Genomic DNA, 21,739 nt, shown 5'->3' with positions numbered 1-21,739 from the left:
TCCCCCCCTGGGTTCACCCGCTCGGGGAGAACGGGCATCCTAGAAAGGAAGTCTGCATTCCCGTTGTCATTTCCCTTCCTGTGTATCACTTTGAAGGAAAAAGGTTGCAGGAAGAGAAACCAACGTAGGATTCTCGCATGCTGGGATCGGTTTCTCTGCATCCATTGCAGTGGGGCATGATCCGAAAAGAGAACGAAGGCCTTACCCTCCAAGTAGTACCGCAATTTGTCTACTGCCCAGCGGATTGCCAGGCAATCTTTTTCCACCGTGGGATACTTACGTTCCCTCAGGTGGAGTTTCCTGCTCACGTAGAGTATAGGATGTTCGGCACCGTCCTCTCCTTCCTGGGATAATACCGCACCAATGTCATTGTCCGAGGCATCAGTAGCCAAGGAAAAAGGTTTCTCAAAGTTTGGAGGGATGAGGACCGGACTCGTAGTGAGAGCCGTCTTTAGAGCCTGGAAGGCGGTATGGGCCTTTTCGGAGGGAGGCATCGGAAGGGTGTTTTTGATATTTTTCTGTAGTAGGTCAGTAAGGGGACTGGAAAGGTCAGCAAAATTCTTAACGAAGCGCCTGTAATAACCAATGAGGCCTAGAAAAGCCCTCAGTTCCCTCTTAGTCGATGGAAATGGAGTCTGGGTGATGGCTCTGATTTTCTCCTCTTGCGGGGCTATCACACCCTCCCCTAGCATGAACCCCAGGTACTTTTCTTTTGGGAAAGCAGCTCTTGATTTCTTCGCGTTCACATGCAATCCTGCTTCCTGTAAAGCGGTTAAGACATTGGCCAAGTGTCCCATGTGTTCCTCCCAGGTGGTACTGAAGAAGACTATATCGTCCAGATACACTGAACTGTATTGGGTATGGGGAGCCAACACCATGTTCATTAGTCTTTGGAAAGTGGCCGGGGCTCCGTGGAGGCCAAAAGGAAGTACATTAAACTCAAAGAGCCCATCTTCTGTTGCGAAGGCGGTTTTGTGTCTGTCCCCCTCCCTCAGGGGGACCTGCCAATAACCCTTGGTTAGGTCGAGGGTAGTAATGTAACGAGCCTCCCCGATCCGTTCTATCAATTCATCCACCCGGGGTATGGGGAAAGCGTCAAAGGATGAAATAGGGTTCAGGGCACGGAAGTCCATACAAAAACGGGTAGACCCGTCGGGCTTCGGAACCATGACTATGGGCGATGCCCAGTCACTCTTGGAAGGTCTTATCACCCCTAGCCTGAGCATGTCCTGTATCTCCTTCCTCACATCGGCCCTTTTTGCTGCTGGAATGCGATAGGCCCTCTGTTTCACCACCTGTCCTTCCTTTGTTTTAATCTGGTGCTCCGCCAAATGGGTACACCCCGGGGTATCCGAAAATATCGTGGAGAAAGGGTGTAGTGTTTTTACCAACTCCTTTCTTTCGGTGTCAGTCAGCTCGGTATTCACTGTAAGGTCCTCCAGGGTGGAGGCGGTGCGGCGGGATGGTAACACTAGATTGGCTGAGCGTGGGGGCTGTCCTATCCATCGTTTGAGGAGATTAATGTGGAAGGTTTGTCTCCGGGTAGGAGACATTTGTAACCGGTATGTTGTTCTCCCAAAGGACTCTATAACCTTGTAGGGCCCCTTCCACTCACTCTTGAACTTTTGGGAAGAAGATGGTAGGAGCACCAGGGCCCAATCCCCTTTTTCAAGGGTCCTCCACTTCTTGCCCTTATCGTAGTATTGTTTTTGGGTACGTTGAGTTTTTTCCAAGTTCGAGTATGCCAAGTCCCTTAACTTTCCCAGTCTAGATCGTAACTGTTGGGTGTATTCTAGTAGGTTTCTTTGTTCCGCTGCCTCCTCCCTCTCCCAGGCTTCCCTTGTGATCTCCAGAAGAGACCTTGGTTGCCGGCCGTATAGGAGCTCAAACGGTGAAAACCCCAAACTGCTCTGTACTTGGGCTCTCACTACATATAGGGCCAGGGGTAACATCCTGTCCCAATCCTTATTTTCAGCGCTCAACAATTTTTTTAGGGTTGTTTTTAACGTCCGGTTGTACCTCTCTACGAGGCCGTCCGTTTGGGGATGGTATGCGGACGTTCGGATGTGGCGGAGGTCCAGCAACTTACATACCTCTACCATCATCCGGGAAACAAAGGGAGTTCCCTGATCCGTTAGGATCTCCCGCGGAAACCCCTCCCGTGAAAACAGCTCCACCAGTTTTTCCGCTACATTCTTTGTAGTCGGGGCGCTGAGGGCAAATGCCTCCGGGAACCTTGTGTTGTAATCAACCACCACTAGGGCGTATGTATGTCCTCGTGAGGTACGTGGTAGGGGACCGATGAGGTCCATCCCCACCCTATCCCATGGGTTGCCTATGATTGGTAGAGGTTGTAGGGGAACTGCAGGGGGTCGTGTCAGGTTCTTTTTTTGGCACACCTTGCATTGCCGACAATAAGTCTCTGCCTCCTTGTAAATACCAGGCCAGAAAAATAGCCGCAATATGTTTTGAGTCGTTTTCTCTGTCCCGCTATGCCCAGCAGTGAGGTGGGTGTGGGCGTAGAAAAGTATCTGCTCCCTGAAATCTTTCGGTACCACTAGTTGGGTTGGATCCCCTGCTTTCCTTTCCCTATACAGTAATTTGTTTACGATACTGATTCTGGGGTACCCCTGTGCAGGTGAGGTTTGCGTTAGGTGAGCTGCTTCCCAAGCATTCATGAGGGATGGGTCATTGGATTGAGCAAATTTAAAACCCCTATCAAACACCCAGGGTTCGACGGACAGGTATGCCCCTGCAGGGAGGTCCTTTAGTTCTCTTTTAAACAGGGACAGAAAATCAGGGTTATCTACTCCTATTATAAGCTCCTCTGGTAAGGACTCCACCACCCCCACTTTCACCAAACACGGCTCCCTACCTATTGGGTGCAGGGTTATGCGGGCTAGGGGGTAGGGTTTAACGTCGCCATGAACGCATCTAATGTGAACGGTGCCATCATGGCTTATCTGGGAGGGGTGCAACAGTCTTTCCTGTATGACAGATTGCCTACATCCGGAACCTAAGAGGGCTTTTACAGGTTTACAATTTACCCGTACCCTTACATAGAATGAAGGGCCCATTTCTGCGGTGTACATCACGGCTTTGGGGATGTAGCCAACCTCAATGGGTTCCTCGGTGGATCTTCGGTGGGGGCACATTCTAGCTATGTGTCCCCACTCTCCGCACTCAAAGCATTGGGGCCCCTTCATGATGGGGGGTGCTTCCGGTCGATAGGGTCGGGGTTTGTGAGGTTCGGGGACAGGTTTCTTTTTATCAGGTTTGGTAGGAGTCTGGTTGGGCTTGCCACTCTTGTCTGTATCCCAAGGGAAAGTCCTGGGAGCTGCCCTGTTATAATTAGAGGCCATCTCAATGGCTTGTGCCGCCGTTAGTCCGGGATGTTGCCTCAACCATCTCTGAGTGCCATATGGTAAGACCTCCATGAACTGTTCCAAGATGATGCTGGACATGATGTCCTCCTTGCTTCGTATGTCAGGTCTTAGCCAATTTTCGGCGGCCATCTTGACTCTTAGGTACATGGTTTTGGGGTTCTCACCCGTGATACCCTTCTCCTTTCGGAAACGGAGTCTATATGCCTCCGCATCCATTCCCAGGTGGTCCAGAATCACAGCTTTTATGTCTGAGTAGGAGGACGTGCCAGAATGGTTGGCCACCTGATAGGCAGCCTGGGCTTCTCCAGTCAATAAGGGAGCTAGGAAGAAGGGCCATTTGTCCTGGGGCCATCCACAAGCCCTTGCCGGCCGTTCAAAGTTCAACAGAAATGCGTCGGGATCTTCCCCTACCACATATTTCTGCAGGGCCACTCCCGAGGGGTGTGGACCGGCTAGTCTTGGGGTTGTTGTGCCTGGTGCCTGCACGACTTTGTGGAGATTGTCCATCTGCAGAGTCATGGAGGTTCGAAATAGTTCTCTGTCGGCATCCGCAGTGTTGATCTGCTGGCTGATCGCCCATTCTAACTTTTGTTGCCCTTCTATGAGTGTCTGGATCACTTGTTCCATGGCCATGGTCGTTTCCGAAGGGGTAGATCCCACTTCTGACACCAGTGTGGGCGTGGGAGTAGGGACGACCGTGACACCAAGTAGAGGGGTTAAAGAAGGTTTTATTTTTATAGCTCTAGGGGGTTTTGACATCAACGTCTTTCTGTTTCGTAGGGTCAGTCTCTCTCGGGCAAACACGCTGGGGTCCGTGGCGGTGGTCTTCTCCTTCAGGAGTTGGGGGTTGATCGGACGTTCTTACAGCTGTCTCCGGCTCCGGTGCATGCAAGAGACCAACAGAGAGGGAAGCCGTTAGTTTGCAGTCCTCAATGGGGTTTGCACCAAGGGGTCCGGGGTAGGTGAGGGCAACCCAGTGAGACGTGACTTCTCTACGCACAGTGCTCGGTGAACAAGGGGGGGGGTTGGATGTGAGGAACTGGGAAGGAAAAAGGATTATGGATGGGAAGGGAGAACTACAAAGGTCAGGAACAAACAGGGGCTAGTTTACACTATTTACACGCTATCGCTTCGCCTCCCCACCCAGGCTGCCCAACGCCGCCGTACCTGTGACAGCCACACTCCTCCCTCGGGAGTGTGGCACGGCGGTCCACAGGCTCGTTGGCCTCCTGGCTTTCCTCCGTCCTCCGTCTCTCCGTCCCCTCTGGGATGTTCCTCCGGGCTGCCTCTCTCCTCGTTCTCTCCGCTTTCGCCTCCTTCGTTCTGCTTGCTTCCGCCTGTCTCTCCTCCGGGGTGCTTGCACACCCGGCGTACATCAGTTCCTTACTTTTGGCCAATCCGGTCACTCTGACATCCTTCGGGGGCGTGTCCTCCTCCTCTGTGGAAAACGCCCAGTTAAAGGAGCCACTGTTGTTGTCCTCGTCGTCTGGCTCGCTCCGACCTTCCTTCCACCGTTCAGACTGCAAAGAAGGAGTCGGGGCATGGTCAGCAGGGTAAGGGTTCCACCAGTCACGCGAGGCAGGTATCCCTACCTCGTTACAATGTGTAATCAGTTTCTGAGGGGACTGAGCTCCATGGCCCTCTCTGTATAGATGTCTAGATTCCGAACCAGCTTAAGCTCTGTTTGCTAGAACTAAAAAAGGTAATATTAAACATCCAACGGGAATGATAAGTACGTGGAGGGTGATAAAGGTTGATTTCGCTTTTATCGCCAAGGGTTAAGGGTCTATGTGCCTCCATTGTATGCTAAGCGTGGTATGAATAGATATTTAAACAAAGTAAAAAACATCAGACATGAATATCTACTCGGAAAGGTGGAGGCTGGAAGGAACTGGGAATTGAGGAAATAACGCTCTCTTGCCGCATGACGCCACATCAAAAAGGATATGCGAAGTGGTGAAATTGTCTGGAGAAATCAAAGTTAAATATCACGTAGCACTGTACGAAGCTGGCTGCAATGTAAGGCATAAAAGAAGGTACTGCCATGAACAAGTCCTGAATTGTAACTTGCTTTGCCCCTTTTCTCCTCTCTCTCTCTGTTTGATCCTGTGCTGCTTGTAAAGGAACACCTGCTGGTGATAGTGGTGAGTGGTTAGGGTTTGTATGGCAGATGGTGAACGGTTTTTGCTACAAATAGACTAAAAGCATGCAGTGCTGTGTTTGTTGCATCCTAAATTCTGAACTATAAATATTGTTAGTCTCCTGACTTTGCCATCACTACTGTGTAGTCAGGTCAAGTATGAAGCTGCCAAGCAGCCATGTCACATGCATGTTGTGTCATAGCAAGCTCATTGGCATGTCTCGCCACTATTCATATAACCTGGGGGACTTACCAGTCCTATTCTAAACTCCGGCCTGGTACTCGTGTCCTGGGTACATGTTACCCCTGGTTACATTTTATTTCACTGGAAACCAAGTAATCCAAAAAGATGGTAGTTTGGGTATTTGTCGTTACGGATTTTATTGCTTGTGGTTCAATTTCCTACATGTTTTTCTGCTTGCTCCTGGGTTAGGAGGATGATGACATTTCTCAGGGAGCTGTGGAATATGAGCTCCTGCAGGACAACGGATTCATGATGAGTAAGAATGAGGCGATCAGGAACAAGGTTTCGAAACTCACAGAAAAGTTACGGAAACGCTACCCAACGAATACCATTGGTGAGTTCTTTCTTTTTTGCATGGTTTACTTGATTTGAGTTCAAAGATGGTGTTTAGTGGTCTATGTATATGTTTAATAAACTAAATAAAACTGTGGAAAAGAATACTTCATCAAGTTTGAATCTTATGACTAATGGCCAACAGCCTATCTTCTGCATGGAGGCGGCAAGTGTTTACAGTTTTCTTTTTTTTTCTCTTGTGTCCTTCTGGCTTGAAAATTAATTTCACTTTCACACATAGTCAAACCTTTAAGCTTTATGGCAGACACTTGTCTATGAAAGAGAGTACTGCATCTTCCTCGCTGAGCTTTAAGCTCACTCAACATTTTTCACAGATATTGGTAGTATTTTAAACATGCAATGGCAATACTTCCACCTTCTAGATGATATTCGGATCCCTACTCATTTGCTTTTCTTTTTTAACTTTGAGCTACAGTTTTTATCCACACCGCTGGTTTTCACACAACTTCTTTTTGAGTACAATAACATATAACCAAGTTCTTGCAGAACTTTCTAACTCATTGTGCGAATTTGTATAGACCTCATTCACAACACCTTTTGCGTAAGTAATTGCACATTATGCATGAAAAGAGTTGAATCACTGCTTGAATATTCAGTTGCAAAAAGAACAGATGATGGATGGAATGCTAAACAGTGCAAACATTCACCTCCAGTCAACAATTCCGTCCATCAATAGTTCTTTTTGCATTTGTCACAGTGAGTGGGGCAGGTATGCCCAGACGGGGGTCCCGTGCTCACCATTCACTGGACACAAGCTAGTTTGGATGATCAGGGGTGATACCCCGAAAGCGGTCCTAGGATGCTTGTTTCTTATTCAGGGTGGACCTGGCCTGGCAGTTCGGGCTGGACTGTTCCCATCGGGAGCAGGGTCAAGACTGATTAGAATAACGGCTGGGTCCTAACTGGAATGGCATGGGGAGCAAATAAACGATGGATTTAGGCCCAGATCTCTGTACTGGGGGGTGGATGTTTGACATTGTTTGGCATTCTGTCCATCAGTTGTTCTTTTTGAATATTCAGTAGCCGCATTTACAGAATCAGGATCGTCAGCCAATTTCCATGAAAGAGATTAGTCTGTCTGCAAGAGTTGTGCTCATTTTTCTGCCACTGTTAATTTTATAGGTGCTCACAAACGTTTATAATTCCCTTTCTACACTTTCGCACCTCTAATTTAACACCCAAATACATTTAGGTGCAAGTGGTGTAGTAAGTGCGAGAAATGGCCTTAACACATCAATTTTAAAAATGGCTAGTCTATTTATAGAATGATAACGTTAGTCCAAGTTATATACCTTGATGTGGACATGTGAATGTGCAGGAAGGCATGAACACGTTCCTGCAGCACAATATTAATGTTCTCCAACATACATACCAATAAATGCTTCAGTTGGACACGTACATTTTTACTGCAACACTTTCTCTTCAGTGCCGTAACTGATTCATTTGTTTAATAAATGAAATAGACCATATGTTCTTCATTTGCTTCTCCCTCATATTTTTATACTCTTTTAACCTCAGAGGTAATGTGGTTAGTTATGAAGCTGCTAATACCGTGCATTTCTGAAGATAGAAGTGCACACAACTTGCTGCTAACCACACACTGGAAAACAGGATCTGCATACTTTCCCCAGAGGCATCCCCCCTGGTCCAGGGGTTTGGCAGAAGTATTTTTTGTCTTTTGTAGTTTGCACAGCATCACTCCCTGGAACTTGCCTGACAAAACAGATGTAGAGATGATGTATGGTCCAGGTCGATTTTCTTCTCTTTAGTTATTTTCAGTAATCATTATTATTTGTAATGTAACTTGAGTGCATGCTTCCTTCTAGTGGGTCACTTGACATAAAGGCCATTGCTTTCATCGAGGCAGACAACCGATTCGAAATGCAAATTGCCATCTTTGTAGGTTGATTTTCTAACGTGTGACGGCAGTAGACAGTATATCCCTAAGATACATATTTAACGTATTTTTCATCAATTTAAAATAATTATTTGGTTATTAAAGTTAATACTAGAATAGCTTTATCCACCAAAGGTATAAAATAATTAATATCTATCACACAAAGAGCCCTCTGGTCCAGAAACATCCCTGAGCTCCTTCCTCGCAGTGAGGATGTATCCCTGTGATGAAGCATGACACCTCTGGTGTGTGAGGGAAACCGTTCTTAAAAGGGACCCCCTCCCCCTCTCAGCATAGATGTTCCCACCCACACACTCACCCGGTGTGATTCCGGACCCGAGGACTCTTTGTGTGATAGATATTGTTAGGATTGGGGAGTTTGTCTTTGCTGGCCCATTAAACCTCCTCAAGCCCCCCCCCCCCCCCCCCCCCTGTTGTGTTTTTTTTTTTAAATAATGAATGCTATAAGTTTGACAAATGAAAGCCTGCCTTGGGTTCGCTGAGCTCAAGAGGTGACACCTTAGGATATACAACATCCATACTGAAAGACTCAGCAAATGTTCTTAGTGATCAGTTTTTCATAATGCAGAATTTTCAGATAACTCTTCAAATTTATTAATTACCTTTATTGTTCTAGTATTATTGAAACTGATCATCCTTTCTCCGTAACTGTGTAAATCTCTTTATCTTCTCAGCCTAAAAGGTTTAGATTAAACTTTGATAGTGCATACTTCCACATCCCTCCTGACTTGGCCTCCACTGCTTTTCTATGCCTCCCTCCTCACTCGCCGATTCATTCTGTCATCCACCATTTCGAATTGTTTAATCAAGATAATTGTCTAGAACTCTATTTATAGAGCAAAACCTCTGATTTTCTACATGATGCAAGGACGTTCCGCAAAGTAAAAACGCATATAGATGTTATTGACCTTACGTTTCACTGCCTTGTGAACAGTGCTTTCCAATAAGGCTTTGGGCACCTTCTCTGAAGGCTGCAAGGTTTTGAAGAAAACCAACCTAGACCCAACTTACCCGGCCACCTTCTGTCTTATTTCCAATAGTTAAAAATAAAATAAAGAATATAACATCTGTGATAGCATTTAAGCAGGCTTCCAGCCAGGTGAAAGTACTGAATTGGTGGTGCCTTCAGTTCTATGCATGACCTCACTATGGGTTTGGATGGCAGAGATGTAATAGCACTCGTTCTGTCAAATCTGACAACAGTCTTTAACACTATCAACCAGTGACTCTTCATCTAAGGCAGGAACGGTACAGTTGCCCTGAGTTTCCTTACTCCATGGGTATTATTTTCTCCCTTTTATCTCCTTCAGTCATATCGGACTCAAGCTCATTAAACACTAATCTGACTCCTAGCTGATTCTCAGAGAGAAATGTCACTTCCACCTGGCCTGAGAGTATTACCTTGACATTAACCCAACCTGGGTAAGTTGGAACATTTGCTCAAAAATAGAGACTTTCTACTGAAAAAGAATCATCTCTGGCCTACTTACTTTTGACACTGCTCCCATACACCTTTCATCTTTTGTCATTTCGAATCATTGCGTTTTAGTTCATTCTGAACAGTCAGTCATTCCTAGTGTAGAGCTGCTTCGAGAGTCTGTCTAGTTTTTAGCTAAGCCAAGTTGTGTACTTTCTTCCTCTTCTGCACTACATTCATAATATCACATCTTTTAACACCTTCATATCTACAATCCTGGACTTTGTTTTGGCCTGTGTCCACACTCTTGCCATTGAGGCCCTTGACCATTTACAGCAGATCATTAATGCTGCCATGTGCACTTCAGACTGTTTGCTCCTTCCTTGTAAGTGTCTTTGGTTTCCTTAATATAAATTGTGAATGGGCCTTTTACAATGCTGGTCTATCTTTCTAGAGATCTAAATTTCTCAAAATCATGTATTAGTCTCTTGAGATATTGAAGAACATTGTTGCTCAAAGTACCGATTTTCTGTCACGCTCGTTCTGGAAGTAGGGTCCTTGTGTCAAGCTCTGGCATACTTTACCTTTACTTTGAGGTCATAACTAAACCATCTGAAGTGTAGGAAAAGCTTAAAACTGGTCTCTTTCTACTGTAAGTGTTCTGTTCCTTTTCTGTGGTACCTCTTATTTTGACAGCACCATGAAACTCTCACAGTTAAAAGATATGCTTTACCAGCACTATTTAAGTTGAATAAGTGTTCTATTTCTCATCTAATAGTCAGTCGCAGGAAAGGAATCGGTTCTCCAGTAAAAGTAGAAGCCGAAAAAACATGAACTTGATTTTACCATACAGGGGCCAAAATAAAAAGAACTAGACATTCTGATGACGTAACACTCTCAAGATATAAGGGTAAAAGTCTTCACACTGTGAGGGCATATTTGCCATCTGGCCATTTCTATTGACTTTGCCGATAACCATGAATGTGGTCTGGTTCTGAAGAGAAGGGATTGCAGCATGCAAGAGCCGCTGAGAAACTAGGTAAAATGGAAGATGTACATCACCCATTTTACTTGCATAACTTTATGTTTGCCACCTTAAGTCATTCAGAAACATTGCCTGTAGCAAAAAATTGCAACCCGGACATATACTGAGATTGCTGAGGGTTTGCAATCTATAATCCATAGACCTACACACCCCATAGCCTCATTGTAACTTGTATTTATTTTTATTTTACAGAATTTTATATAGCGCAAACTTGACCAGAAGGTACCAGGTATCAGAGCGCTTTACACACCAGTTGCGTTACATAGGACACGTTCATATTTTTTTGTTAGGCACGGGGATATTAAGTGATCTGCCCAGAATCACAGGGTGTTCAGCGTCGTTGCCGAGACTCAAACCCAGTTCTCCAGATTTTAGGTTGACCGCCCTAGCCGTTAGGTCAACTCCTCTCCCCAATAGCTCTATAGCAGCATCTTACTATGTAAGCTTCATAGACCTGTCTTAATCAAAATGTGTTGCAAGCATTTGTTCTTTGTGATATTCATTTTAACAGTCCCACTGTGCAAGATTCTTTGTAAAACATCTAACTCTTGGCATTGGGTTGAGCATTTTGCAAAGCAGATACTTCCTCTTGGAGTAAGCCTTGCCAGTTGACCCTCACTACCCTTCAAATGTCAAGTGCACAAACGAAGGAACTTCTTTATCCAGTTTGAGTGTGATAGAACCGGCAGTCTTGGGACACCAGTGGTATAGGCGCTACTCACCACAGATACTACCTTGGAGCAGCTTGCTTCCAACACGTACTGACTGTCCCAGGATGTTCTAGAACAGCCTCACACATGCCTTGAACATTCGTTTTTCCATTAACTGCACTATAGCAAAACACAAATCTACAAGGATACTTCAGATTTCTAATATTACCACTGCCATGGGCTATATCGTTTGTTTAAGGGCCCGAACCGGAGCTATTGGCCTCCGCCACAGGCAAGCGCCTATGGAGAGGGACGGGGCCTCTAATATACAGTGTAGCCAGAGGTAGAAGAGCTGTAAGGCTATTTGAACATTCCACCCACTGAAGGCAGATTGTTCTCAATTAAAGAGGTAGAAATAGATAAGTATTGAATCGCAGAGGTTCATACCAGCCATTATACATTCTGAGCCACTTTATTATCTTTAATGGAGCTTCCAACATTTCAATGTTCTAATGTGAATTTATTACTACTCCTGTGTGGCATTTTGCAGTACATTCTGAGCAAAAACCTTGTCCAGATGTTTCTTAAATGTAGTTAGTTTTGGAGGATTATACATTCACATGCCAATAGTTGCAATAGCTGCAACCCTCTCTGTAGCGTACAACAATTTTATACCTTATTGCTGAATCTGTTTGCTAAATCACCATATCTGTTTAATTGCCGTCATACTTCTTTTTTAAATTTTATTGTGTTCTAAATGAACTCCCAGTTAATACCTTTTTTATATGAAGAGAAATATAGTATCCTTTAATATGTTTACGTACTGTACTCCTGAAACAGAAAATCTTTAAATACATTAAACTATCCCTTCTTGGCCTACTGTAACTGCACTCAAATAAATGTTGACAGACAGCATCACGTTTCAAACTCTGCAAAACCGTGAGGAATGTGCACCTCACTTACAAGAGGTGCATGTAGAGAATTGCGATTCGTATATTAACATGACTAGAGAATCCGTATTTCATTAAAGACACGGAGGCTGACATTATGCATTATTCCTTTAATGCAGCCCAAGCAGCCGCTTACATCACAATATTAAAAGGTACCAGAATAGAACAATAGCATCACCAGAAAGGCATGAGCCATCAACAATCTGCCTCTTTTAAATATGGAGGAAAACTTGAAACATCAAAACGATCTTCTGATGAGCAGGATGAAGGAGAAAGAAGACCGAAGGTAAAACCAAAGGCCAGACGACACACAGTTAAGGAGTGTTACCTGAAAAGAGAAAGAAGTAAATAGCTCTTAAATGTAAAAAACAGTGTCAAGCTTATCAAGCTAAAAGGAACAAAAGATGAAACAAGTACTGTTAATAAAAAGTACAGTAATAAACTGTAACAAAAACAGCATTAAATCATTCTAAGACCACCATTGGGTGGGATGGGAGATATAATGTCAGCCTCCATGTCTTTAATGAAATCCAGATTCTCTAGTCATGTTAATACTAGAATCGCAATTTCATTACAAGAACGGAGGCTACATTATGCATGTTGGTAGCTTTGTAAAACAACATCAGACATATGTTCAATAGGCTTGCAATAATGATGTGCAAAGGTGCTAGCATTTGACCAGTCAGCAGCTTTGAGAATGTCGTCCAACTTACCTCCAGACCAGAGAGATTTACTGACCATAGCACCCCTCTAAGGGAGTGAGCTTGAAATTTCTTTGTCAATACCTGCTAAACTCATAACAGTCTTAACCCATCTAGCAATAGAGGTCGAGTTTATGCCTTTGTGGAGTCTAACAAAGGATATAAGTAATTGGTTAACATCCTGAGGGCGAAGAGCAAACATTCTGCGATCATACTCTCTCATTTAGTCCACAACGCAAAATTTTGGACATACATCAAAACGTGGGTAAAAGATTGAATCAGACAGTCTTTGTTCTTCTTTAAATCTCAAATTTGACTCCGAACATGTTAAAATATCTATTCGTAATCTCCAGGGCTTTGACATCAGAGACCCTTCTGCCTGAGATTAGGCATAGTACAGTAACCAGCATAATGAAACGTTTTTTTTTTTGTTTTTTATTGAGGAGAGTATTAACATGCCAGTTATTGAAAAGATCAAGGATTAGTTTGACATCCCAAAGACTTTCATATTTAGGTTTAGGAGGTCTTCTTAAACGAATGCTTTTCATCACTCTACAAACAATGACAAGTTTACCTACCGTTTTACCATTGACAAGGACATGACCAGCAGAAATAGCCTACCTATAGCAATTGATAGTTCTATAGCTGAGGCCTCTATCAAATTGTTCTATGTCAACAATAGGTGCTTCCAAGGAATCCAGGTTCATTTCCAGGCACCAACGTACCCAGATTCTCCATATGTTGTTATATCTGTAGTGAGTGCCTGGGGCCCAAGACTCTCTGAAGAGAGTTGCAGCCGTCGCCGAAAGTCCTGAGATTTCATTGGATCTCCTGACACTCTCCAGGCAAGAAGGGTTAAACTCCTGTTCTAAATTAGGGGGTGAACTCCTCCATGTACGTCTGCAAGAAGATTTTCTAGGGTAGGAATTAAGAAGGGGGGTTGCAAGCTAGTTCTAGAGTGGTGGGGAGCCATGCTTGGGATGGCCAAAATGGAGTTATTAGGACAAGGAAGCATTGATCCTGTCTCACTATCTGAAGAACTCTCTAAATCATGGCAAAGGGAAGGAATGCGTACCCCTTGGCTCCTTTCCAATATTGTAGTAAGGCGTTGACTGCTAGAGCACCCGGGTCGGGCATCCAGCTGAAGTTGTTCTCCAGTTGAAAGTTTAGTCTGCCTGAAAATAAGTCTTTCTCTAGAGGGCCCCAGGTCTTGTTTAGGGTACTGAACACGGAAACATTCAGTTTCCAATTGCAGTGATCTAAAAGGAATCTTGAGTTCCACTCTGCAGAGTATTCTGCTTTGAGAGTGATCTTATTATCACTGCCTGCGATCGTGGGCTCCAATCGGGTCCGCGTCGATTCAGTCTCCTAGACCCTGTCTACCAGTCTCCTATGCTCAGTTCGCAGGAGACCCTGATGAAGTGCCACAGCAACAATTTTAATTTCCAGAGCTGTTATGGTGGCTTGTATAGCTGCAAGAATAGCCTCTGCATGGACTTCTAATTGTGCGATAGGGGTGGAGTGTCTATTACGGGCCTATATCAGGGGCTCAACGCCGCCGCCCCCACCCCGTTCTGCAAACACACCCCCGGCCTCAAGCTCTGGCTATAGGGGTCCAGCTACTCATTACCCTCATGGCCCTACCTGAGCAGGAGAACAGGCCTGGCCTGAGCCGATGTCTGTGACCACCCCCACAGGCACAAGTACCCCATGCTCACCGCATGTGTGTTATGTTGCGTGGTCGTGGTTTGTCTGAGTGTATGCTCACTTCCTTTCTTGTGAGCTCCACCTCTAGACACACCACCTCAACATGTTTACATGCATTAGTGCTATGGTTTAAATGTGTATCAGTAGCCGGAGAGCTGGTTTTTAGTTGCAGTGTCAGACTCTGCATTCCCTGCTTGCCAGTTGCTGCTCGTCGTGAGTGAAGCTCTTAACTGCAATAAATCCTTTTTGATCCACTAAGTCTTCGTATCTTACTACAGTCTGCTATACAATGGGCGGGTCTCTTCACCTTGTAGTCTCCTAAATCGCTGATGGCCTCTGCCTGGGTTGATGCGACCCCTCTCAGTCACCACCGAGTGGATGGTGCTACTCTGGGCGAGCAGTTAACATGTGCTGGTCGCCATCATCTTGCAGCTCTTGGCTAACCGCTACCTTAATTCCTGTGTCGGGGGCTCGTGTTGCTCCAGATTACCAGCGCCCCCTTCACAGAATGGATGAGACCCTCTCGGCATGCGCGTGTCCTCCGCTGCCAATTTAGGGGTGGAAAAAAAGCAACTCCAAGGGCCTGTTGCCAGAATGACGGTCTCACACGTCCCACTCCATTTGTTACAGGCGATGCCCCCCACACATCCTTAGTATTGATGTGCTGCTTTCAAATGTTTGAATTGCATTAGGCCATTTGCCATCAGCTATCCATAGTCATCACTTTAACCATGCTTTAAGCCCTACCACTAGTCAACCCGGCTAGCATTTAGTATCCACCTTCCTGCGACTAGCTATCCCAGCACTTAAGCAATTGAGTAAACTGCCTATTTTATGGCAATGTGACTCCTCATTGTGTTACTTAACAGTTTTGTAGATTAGGCATGATATTACACTTTTACCTTCTTTGCACTATTAACGGCTTGATAAAGCAAATCATCGTTCTAGTAGTGCTCAATTTCTGTGTTCTAGGTATCACTTGGGTAAATGAGGCTGGAGGGAAACGCACCTTCAGTCCGCATCCGTGGCACCGCATGCTGTCACAGCGCGGTAGTTATAACGATCGCATTGTGACAGTGCATACCATTACTCCGCAAGTCATTACAACGACTTGTGGAGGGGGGAGAAGGTGTTGGATTTGAAATCCAACACCTTCCCTAAAGACCACACAGACTGGAGTTGGAATAGTAAATGTTACTATTCCAACATCCAGCGCCCCCCCTCCGCAAGTCGTTGTAACGACTTGCGGAGTAATGGTATGCGTTGTCACAACGCAGTCGTTGTTACGACCGCATTGTGACAGCATGCGGAAAAAAGGTATGCAGAGTAAAGAGGGTTATTCCTGCTGGGGTAATTCTTGCTTTCTGACTGGAGAGATGGTCTGCTTTGCCTAATTTCTACGAATACAGTGAAAAGATGTACATATTCAGCATGGAGACGTCAGTGGGCCAATAATGATATGCCTTACTGAAGATGAACCGAAGTTGTGACTGCTCTGGCATACTCTGCCTTCCCATTTGATTCAAGGATGGGGAAAGCCCAAGCATCTCGGCAGTTAAACCAATTTGCATAGCCAATACTTTTCTATGCAAGTTAACCGCCGTGTATGTGCGCGCATCCCTGCCAACCATTTCTAGGATGGATTTAAAAAACATTATAAATGCGTTCTAAGATGGTCTCCAAGGATGTGCACACCATATTTGAATGCATTGGTAATATTTGCATAAACCAATGCAAAGATGGCCCCGATGGATATGTGCACGTTTGAGGTGGACATCGTTGAATTCGCTTGTTCAAATAATACAAATCCATTTCTTTCTGTCTGTCACACTTGCAAATTCGTGTACAGCCATCTTGAAATAGGTAAAATCCAATTTTAAGATGACCTTCCACTCATAGTGCAGTAGGCACAAAACAAGAACAAATCTAAAAAAAGAAGTGAGGCAGCAGCTGGAAATGGGTGCAACAAGAGCGGAGGGGTGGTGGAGCAATGGACAGTTGAGGGGCGTATTTATATTATTCTTTTTTGATTTTTTTAAAAGAGCCGGATGGGACAGTGGGGAAGCAATAGGTCAGCTGGTGGGGAAAGAAGGGGAAGCAACACGGAGAGCGAGTAGGTGGGGGACACAGTCAAGGAAAAGCAGCACATGGGGGGCGGGGGGACAAGAGTGCATAGAGGAGCAGAACATGTAGTTCCGTACATGCAAGCAATGTCAGCAGTCTAAGAACACAGGTCTTGCAATCTTCTTGGCGACACAAACAGAAGAATAGTCGCAAAAGCCATTGAATCAATAGAAAACAAATGAGCACGACAACAAAGCCATCAATTCACGACCGAGCAGCCGACCAAAAGCGAACGCTAGGTGTATTGGAAATAAAAGTCATGAGTCTGTAGAGGCAACATTGAAGAAAGCCCTTTAAGCCTCCTCAATATAAGGGCTTCCTTTTTACCCTTTACCCAAGAAAATCTTTCTAGGAAATTAAGGTTCATAAAGAGCTCTGGGGATTCAGGGATAACTGATGCGTCCTCTTGAGACTCAATAGAAAAATACAGTTTTAAGGGATCTGCTGTAGGCATAATGAGGTTCGGCGATTTATTTTAAGCATTTAATGGAGAGCTTCACTTGTGCAACATGTTTGCGTGTTTTAGCAGTCCTTTATTGGAATTCACAGAGTGCAGTACAGACTCCAACAAAATGCTAAAAGCAAGAAGGTCTGCAGACACAGAAACGTAATCATCAGACTCACAGATAAGGCAAGACCTCTTCCTATCTTACGTGCAGTCAGAAAATTAATGACTGTGGCTGAAAGGGGCCCGGCTCTTTGGTGCACTATCTGCTGTGTCAAAGGAGTCTGGCAATGTAGAACAGATAGTGTTTTTTTCCTTGTGTTTCTCTGGGGAATCTTGATTCCGATAACTAATAGATTCATTTTAAGCCCTGTTATCTATAAAAACACCTTAAAAGCGAGTATGAGAAAAAAACCTATCTTCTGAGAAATGTGGGAAATAGCTGCGGTTCAGTGAAGATGGCAGAGAAAAAGCATTCTGTAACGACATGCCCTTTGCTTTTCTAGTTACAACATACAGACGTGCATGATGTATTTCCTTTTCGAGGGGGTAGCAAATAAATTTCCAAAAGAGAAAAATGTATATTTAACAATTAATCTTTGTCGCTGTGTACCAGATTTACGAGTCTACAATAAGGAGCTGCAGGTCTGGGATAAAGTATTAGTGGGGCCTACAAATCACCCTGTTTAGGCCTGTGCACTACAACTCTCTCAGCCCTATTATGATATCACCTTAAGCGTTACATGTAGTGTCACTGAAATGTCCTTCGAGGAGGACGGTCATTTTGTAGCATTTGGGCTAGGTCTTCCCTAATACCGTGTGAAAATTGAACATGTGATCTAGGAATACTCGGCGTTCATTGGCGTCGATTCAACAAAATGCCAGGGGTAGCGAAAGTGACACTATCCAAACTTTGATCACATCAACAGAAGTGACATCACATTACTTTTTGATCCTGGTGATGTTAGGGAAGGTGTTGCCACGTAACCATTGACCTAATGACATTAAGGTAGCAACACTGATGAAATAAAAAAATAAAAACACCTAAAACATAATAATTAAATGATTAAAGATTACGTGCAAGAAAATAAAGTAATGTAATCGGTTTCTAAAACAGATACAAATGAATTTTAGTAATATATATATATATATATATATATATATTATATTATATTATATTATATTCTGTGCCCCCCCTTGGGTGCCCCCTAAAAATCCATTTTTAAGACGCTGAGGTTACCAACAGAAGAATTAAGACATTCAACTTTTGGAAAGGCAACAAAAAGTAAACGGGACTCATGTGAGCCCTCTTTTCCTTAAGTTCCTGCAACTGCCTTTGTGATCTCTCAGGCCAGGTGTTGCAAAGAGTCGCAAGGAGCAAGCCTTGAATCTCTGATGCAAACCCCTAAATGACATCCATCTTGGTGTTTGCAAGTTCGTAATGTGATACTTGTGAAGAAATAAGTTGTGTATTTTAATTTTTTATATTGTCTAACATTTTTTTGTTTTTCACCTTAAGGATGTTACTTTTGAACGTTCATAATGGTTCGTTTGCCTTTTTGATTCAATATACGGCGGTCACATCTTCTGAGGTACATATCACCTGATCGAAAACACAACAATGGCACTGACCCTCTTAGAAGAGAGTTAGCCATGGCCGACCCTCATCTTTTTCTGCCTCATTGACCCTCGTCTGCAAATGCACCAAAACATTGTGTTGGTCCCAGTGGCCATTAGCAGCAGCATGAGCATGGACAGCACCAGAGTGATCACTGGTAGATCCATGTCCGGCACGGTTACCATTTACCGGATCTGCAGCTTCACCAGTAGACCCAGTATCACCAGCAGACTGCACCAGCCCTATCTAGTCATTGCCAAATACAGCCCAATGACAGACATGAGCTTTGATACCTTAGCAGTCAGATCTTTTTGAAGTCCTATCAGTCTCATGGGTAGAAGGTCAAGATTTTGGTCCTGGATTTTCTTTTTCTACATTACCACCCAGGGTTCTTGACTTGGGAGTTGTTACCTTTGGAGGATGTGCATAGTGGGGCAACAGTGTCTCCCACATCTCTTTTTATGGCAAAGAGGATAGACCAATGTAGATGTGTAAACCCACCCCCGGTGGGCAAAAGAGCAGAGAGCAGAAGAATGTAAGCAGTACAGGGCCTGCATCAACATCACTAGTGCAGGGGCATAATAAAACCAACACCAGTGATTGAGCCACAGTGGATAACCCTCCGCATGGCCCTCAACCATTACCATTCCCATTACCAAAATAGACGACTGCTTACCCTTCTCTTTGCTATTTCTGATGTTTGTGACATTACTGTGTGTGCATCATTGTCTGCCATTTTCCAAACGGTGGCAAAATGAGGGTAGACGTTTCCTAATTTGTTGTACCTTGAGTGTCCGTTGATATATTTTAATAAGCATTCTTAATTAACTCAATACAATTTTGTTTTTGAACAACCAAAAAGTTGGCCAACAGTTTCTGTATCGGTGAATATATATTCATGAAGATTTTACAAGTGTAATCATTTTTAGCTTTATAAATGGAGATCTGGATGGGTTGAATGTGCATCTTTGAAAGATACCAACACAAGGGAGCTGCAGCTATATGTAAGAACATGTTTTTCATGAGCAGTGGATGTTTCATAGATATACATTCTTGAATTGTGAGTATTCTAATGTAGAAATGAGATTTGCATTAACAGATTACACACCACCATCACTGCCGCCTCTGATTTTGACTGAATATTGAGAAAGTAGTCACTGCGTAGAGGTCCATGTTGCTGCTTTCCAAATGCCCCTTGGGGCAGTTTAGTGAAAAAAGCAGCTGCGGCAGCCACCACTCTGGTGGAGTGAGCCTCGATTCAATGTCATAGAGGCCGTCCACCTCGCAGAAAGCGGTGCAAGTTGTGGTCCATTGAGCAATGTCAATATAAGCAAGAGATACTGAAGTTACTCAAATTAATTGGAAGCTCATCTGACAAAGTCCTTAGTCCAATCAAAGCAGAATATCAGGCATTGTTTAATATCTAAAGAATGTAGGGCCCTCTCTGCTTGAGAGGTGGACTGGAGAAAGACATTTATTAGCAGTGTTAAAGTCCAGATAACCCAAGGTGAGTTGCATAAACCTTGTTTAAGTCCTGTGGGGGAAAGCCAAGGTTTTACCTTTATAATTGGATGCTGAATGATCGCAAATAGTAACTACTTCTTTTCTTTGAAAACAGCTCTGTTTGTTAATGTTTGCTTGTGAAATCTACACAAAATCAATCTCAACATTTGAAAAAATATTCGATTCAGATTGTCGGCTTATGGAGCTTTCTCTCAATATTAATTCAGTGGGGTATTCATAGCCATGCAGGCCAGCCCTGATTGGGTGTTAGTCAGTAGGGAATGAGCCTGCCCTAGCACAGGCGCTCTGTGAGTGCATTGACCCCAGAGTATCAACTCTTTTCTGGCCGGGGTGTTCTGAAGTAAACCCAGACTGTAAGGCAGGTGCAGCTTAGATGAAGAAGTCGCCCAAAATGTCCTTAATGGCCAGAAAATGACCAACACTGGAGGTCTTCGAAGGGCCAAGAACTTCAAAAGCTGGAAGCTGAAGTAATATGTGCAGGCTAGTAGGTTCCAAGTGCAGAAACCCAAGAAGGCATAGTGGCATAGGGACAGGAAAAGGAAGTTTATCTGGGCAAGGCAAGAAGTATAACACAGGAGCCAGGAAAGGAGGTCAGAACAAAGAGTCTGGCAAAGCACCATATTAGGACACAGTACTGCTAAAGTCCAGTTGTTAATCACCTGGTCGAGTGGCAGTCTTCCTTTTATGTAATCGGATCCAGATATATTCTATGTGTGTTCAGTGCTTCAGTTACGAATGCGAACAGACCATCACTGGCCCCGTGCTAATTCATACTGCAGATGTGGAGAGAAACACTACCCTCCAAAGAATGAAGACTGGGTTCCAAGAAAATTATTCACCATTAACCAGCAGGCGCCCCTCTGTCTGTGGACTACTTTATGGAGCCAGGTGGCCTTGCAGTTCCAGCTGCAGCATTCTTTCCTTATGGTCACTGCATAAGCATTCAGTGTCCCTCCAGACTCAGCGACCATCCAACCACAACCACCACACCCTATGAAGAACCCACAGCCTGCCAGTCCTGTACGAAGGCTATGCGGTGATTCTTCATGCTTGACAGGGCTATGATGAGAGCACACAGCGATAGCACTTTCACCAATTATCATTGTTCTGCCTAAAACAATGCAGAGTTTCTCCTAGAAAGTGCACACATCCAATAAGCTACCCTGAATAAATCTCTGATTCTATACACAAAAACAAGCACACTACACTTGGTTGGGTGAGGTGCAGGGCATCTTAAAAAATGCAAAGCACTGTCCTCACACACCACCAGGTGTAATGCCTCATCATTGGCAGTCCTCGCTCTCTAGAAACTACGTTTGGTAGAGAGCGGGCCTACACCTGGTTACAGGGAGGTACCTCTAAAAACTAAGTGGGGGCCCATGATAAAGTGAGAGGTTAAAGATCAACGCAAATACAATTTATTTGTTAGATGTTACTTGATATTAAAAATCAAGCATGGAGAAATGGGGAACTAGTACCCCATCAACACCAATGTCGTCAACATGTTTCTACCATG

General features: G+C 44.4%; 1 protein-coding gene across 2 annotated transcripts in view; it reads left to right on the top strand.

Annotated features, from left to right (window-relative positions):
* Positions 1-21,739, top strand: part of ZFYVE27 (zinc finger FYVE-type containing 27) — a 362,081-nt gene that overhangs the window by 248,040 nt on the left and 92,302 nt on the right. The window contains exons 9-10 of one of the 2 annotated variants that reach the window (XM_086922614.1): positions 5,510-5,530; positions 5,960-6,104. In XM_086922614.1, the coding sequence (XP_086778740.1) occupies positions 5,510-5,530; positions 5,960-6,104 (166 nt within the window). The remainder of the gene's footprint in view (positions 1-5,509; positions 5,531-5,959; positions 6,105-21,739) is intronic. The other variant, XM_086922616.1, reaches the window with a different exon arrangement.

Source organism: Lissotriton vulgaris, chromosome 5 (genome assembly GCF_964263255.1).
Source record: "Lissotriton vulgaris chromosome 5, aLisVul1.2, whole genome shotgun sequence".
Lineage (NCBI taxonomy): Eukaryota > Metazoa > Chordata > Amphibia > Caudata > Salamandridae > Lissotriton > Lissotriton vulgaris.
Note: the sequence above shows the minus strand (reverse complement) of the source record. Positions and strands in the feature narration are given on the sequence as shown.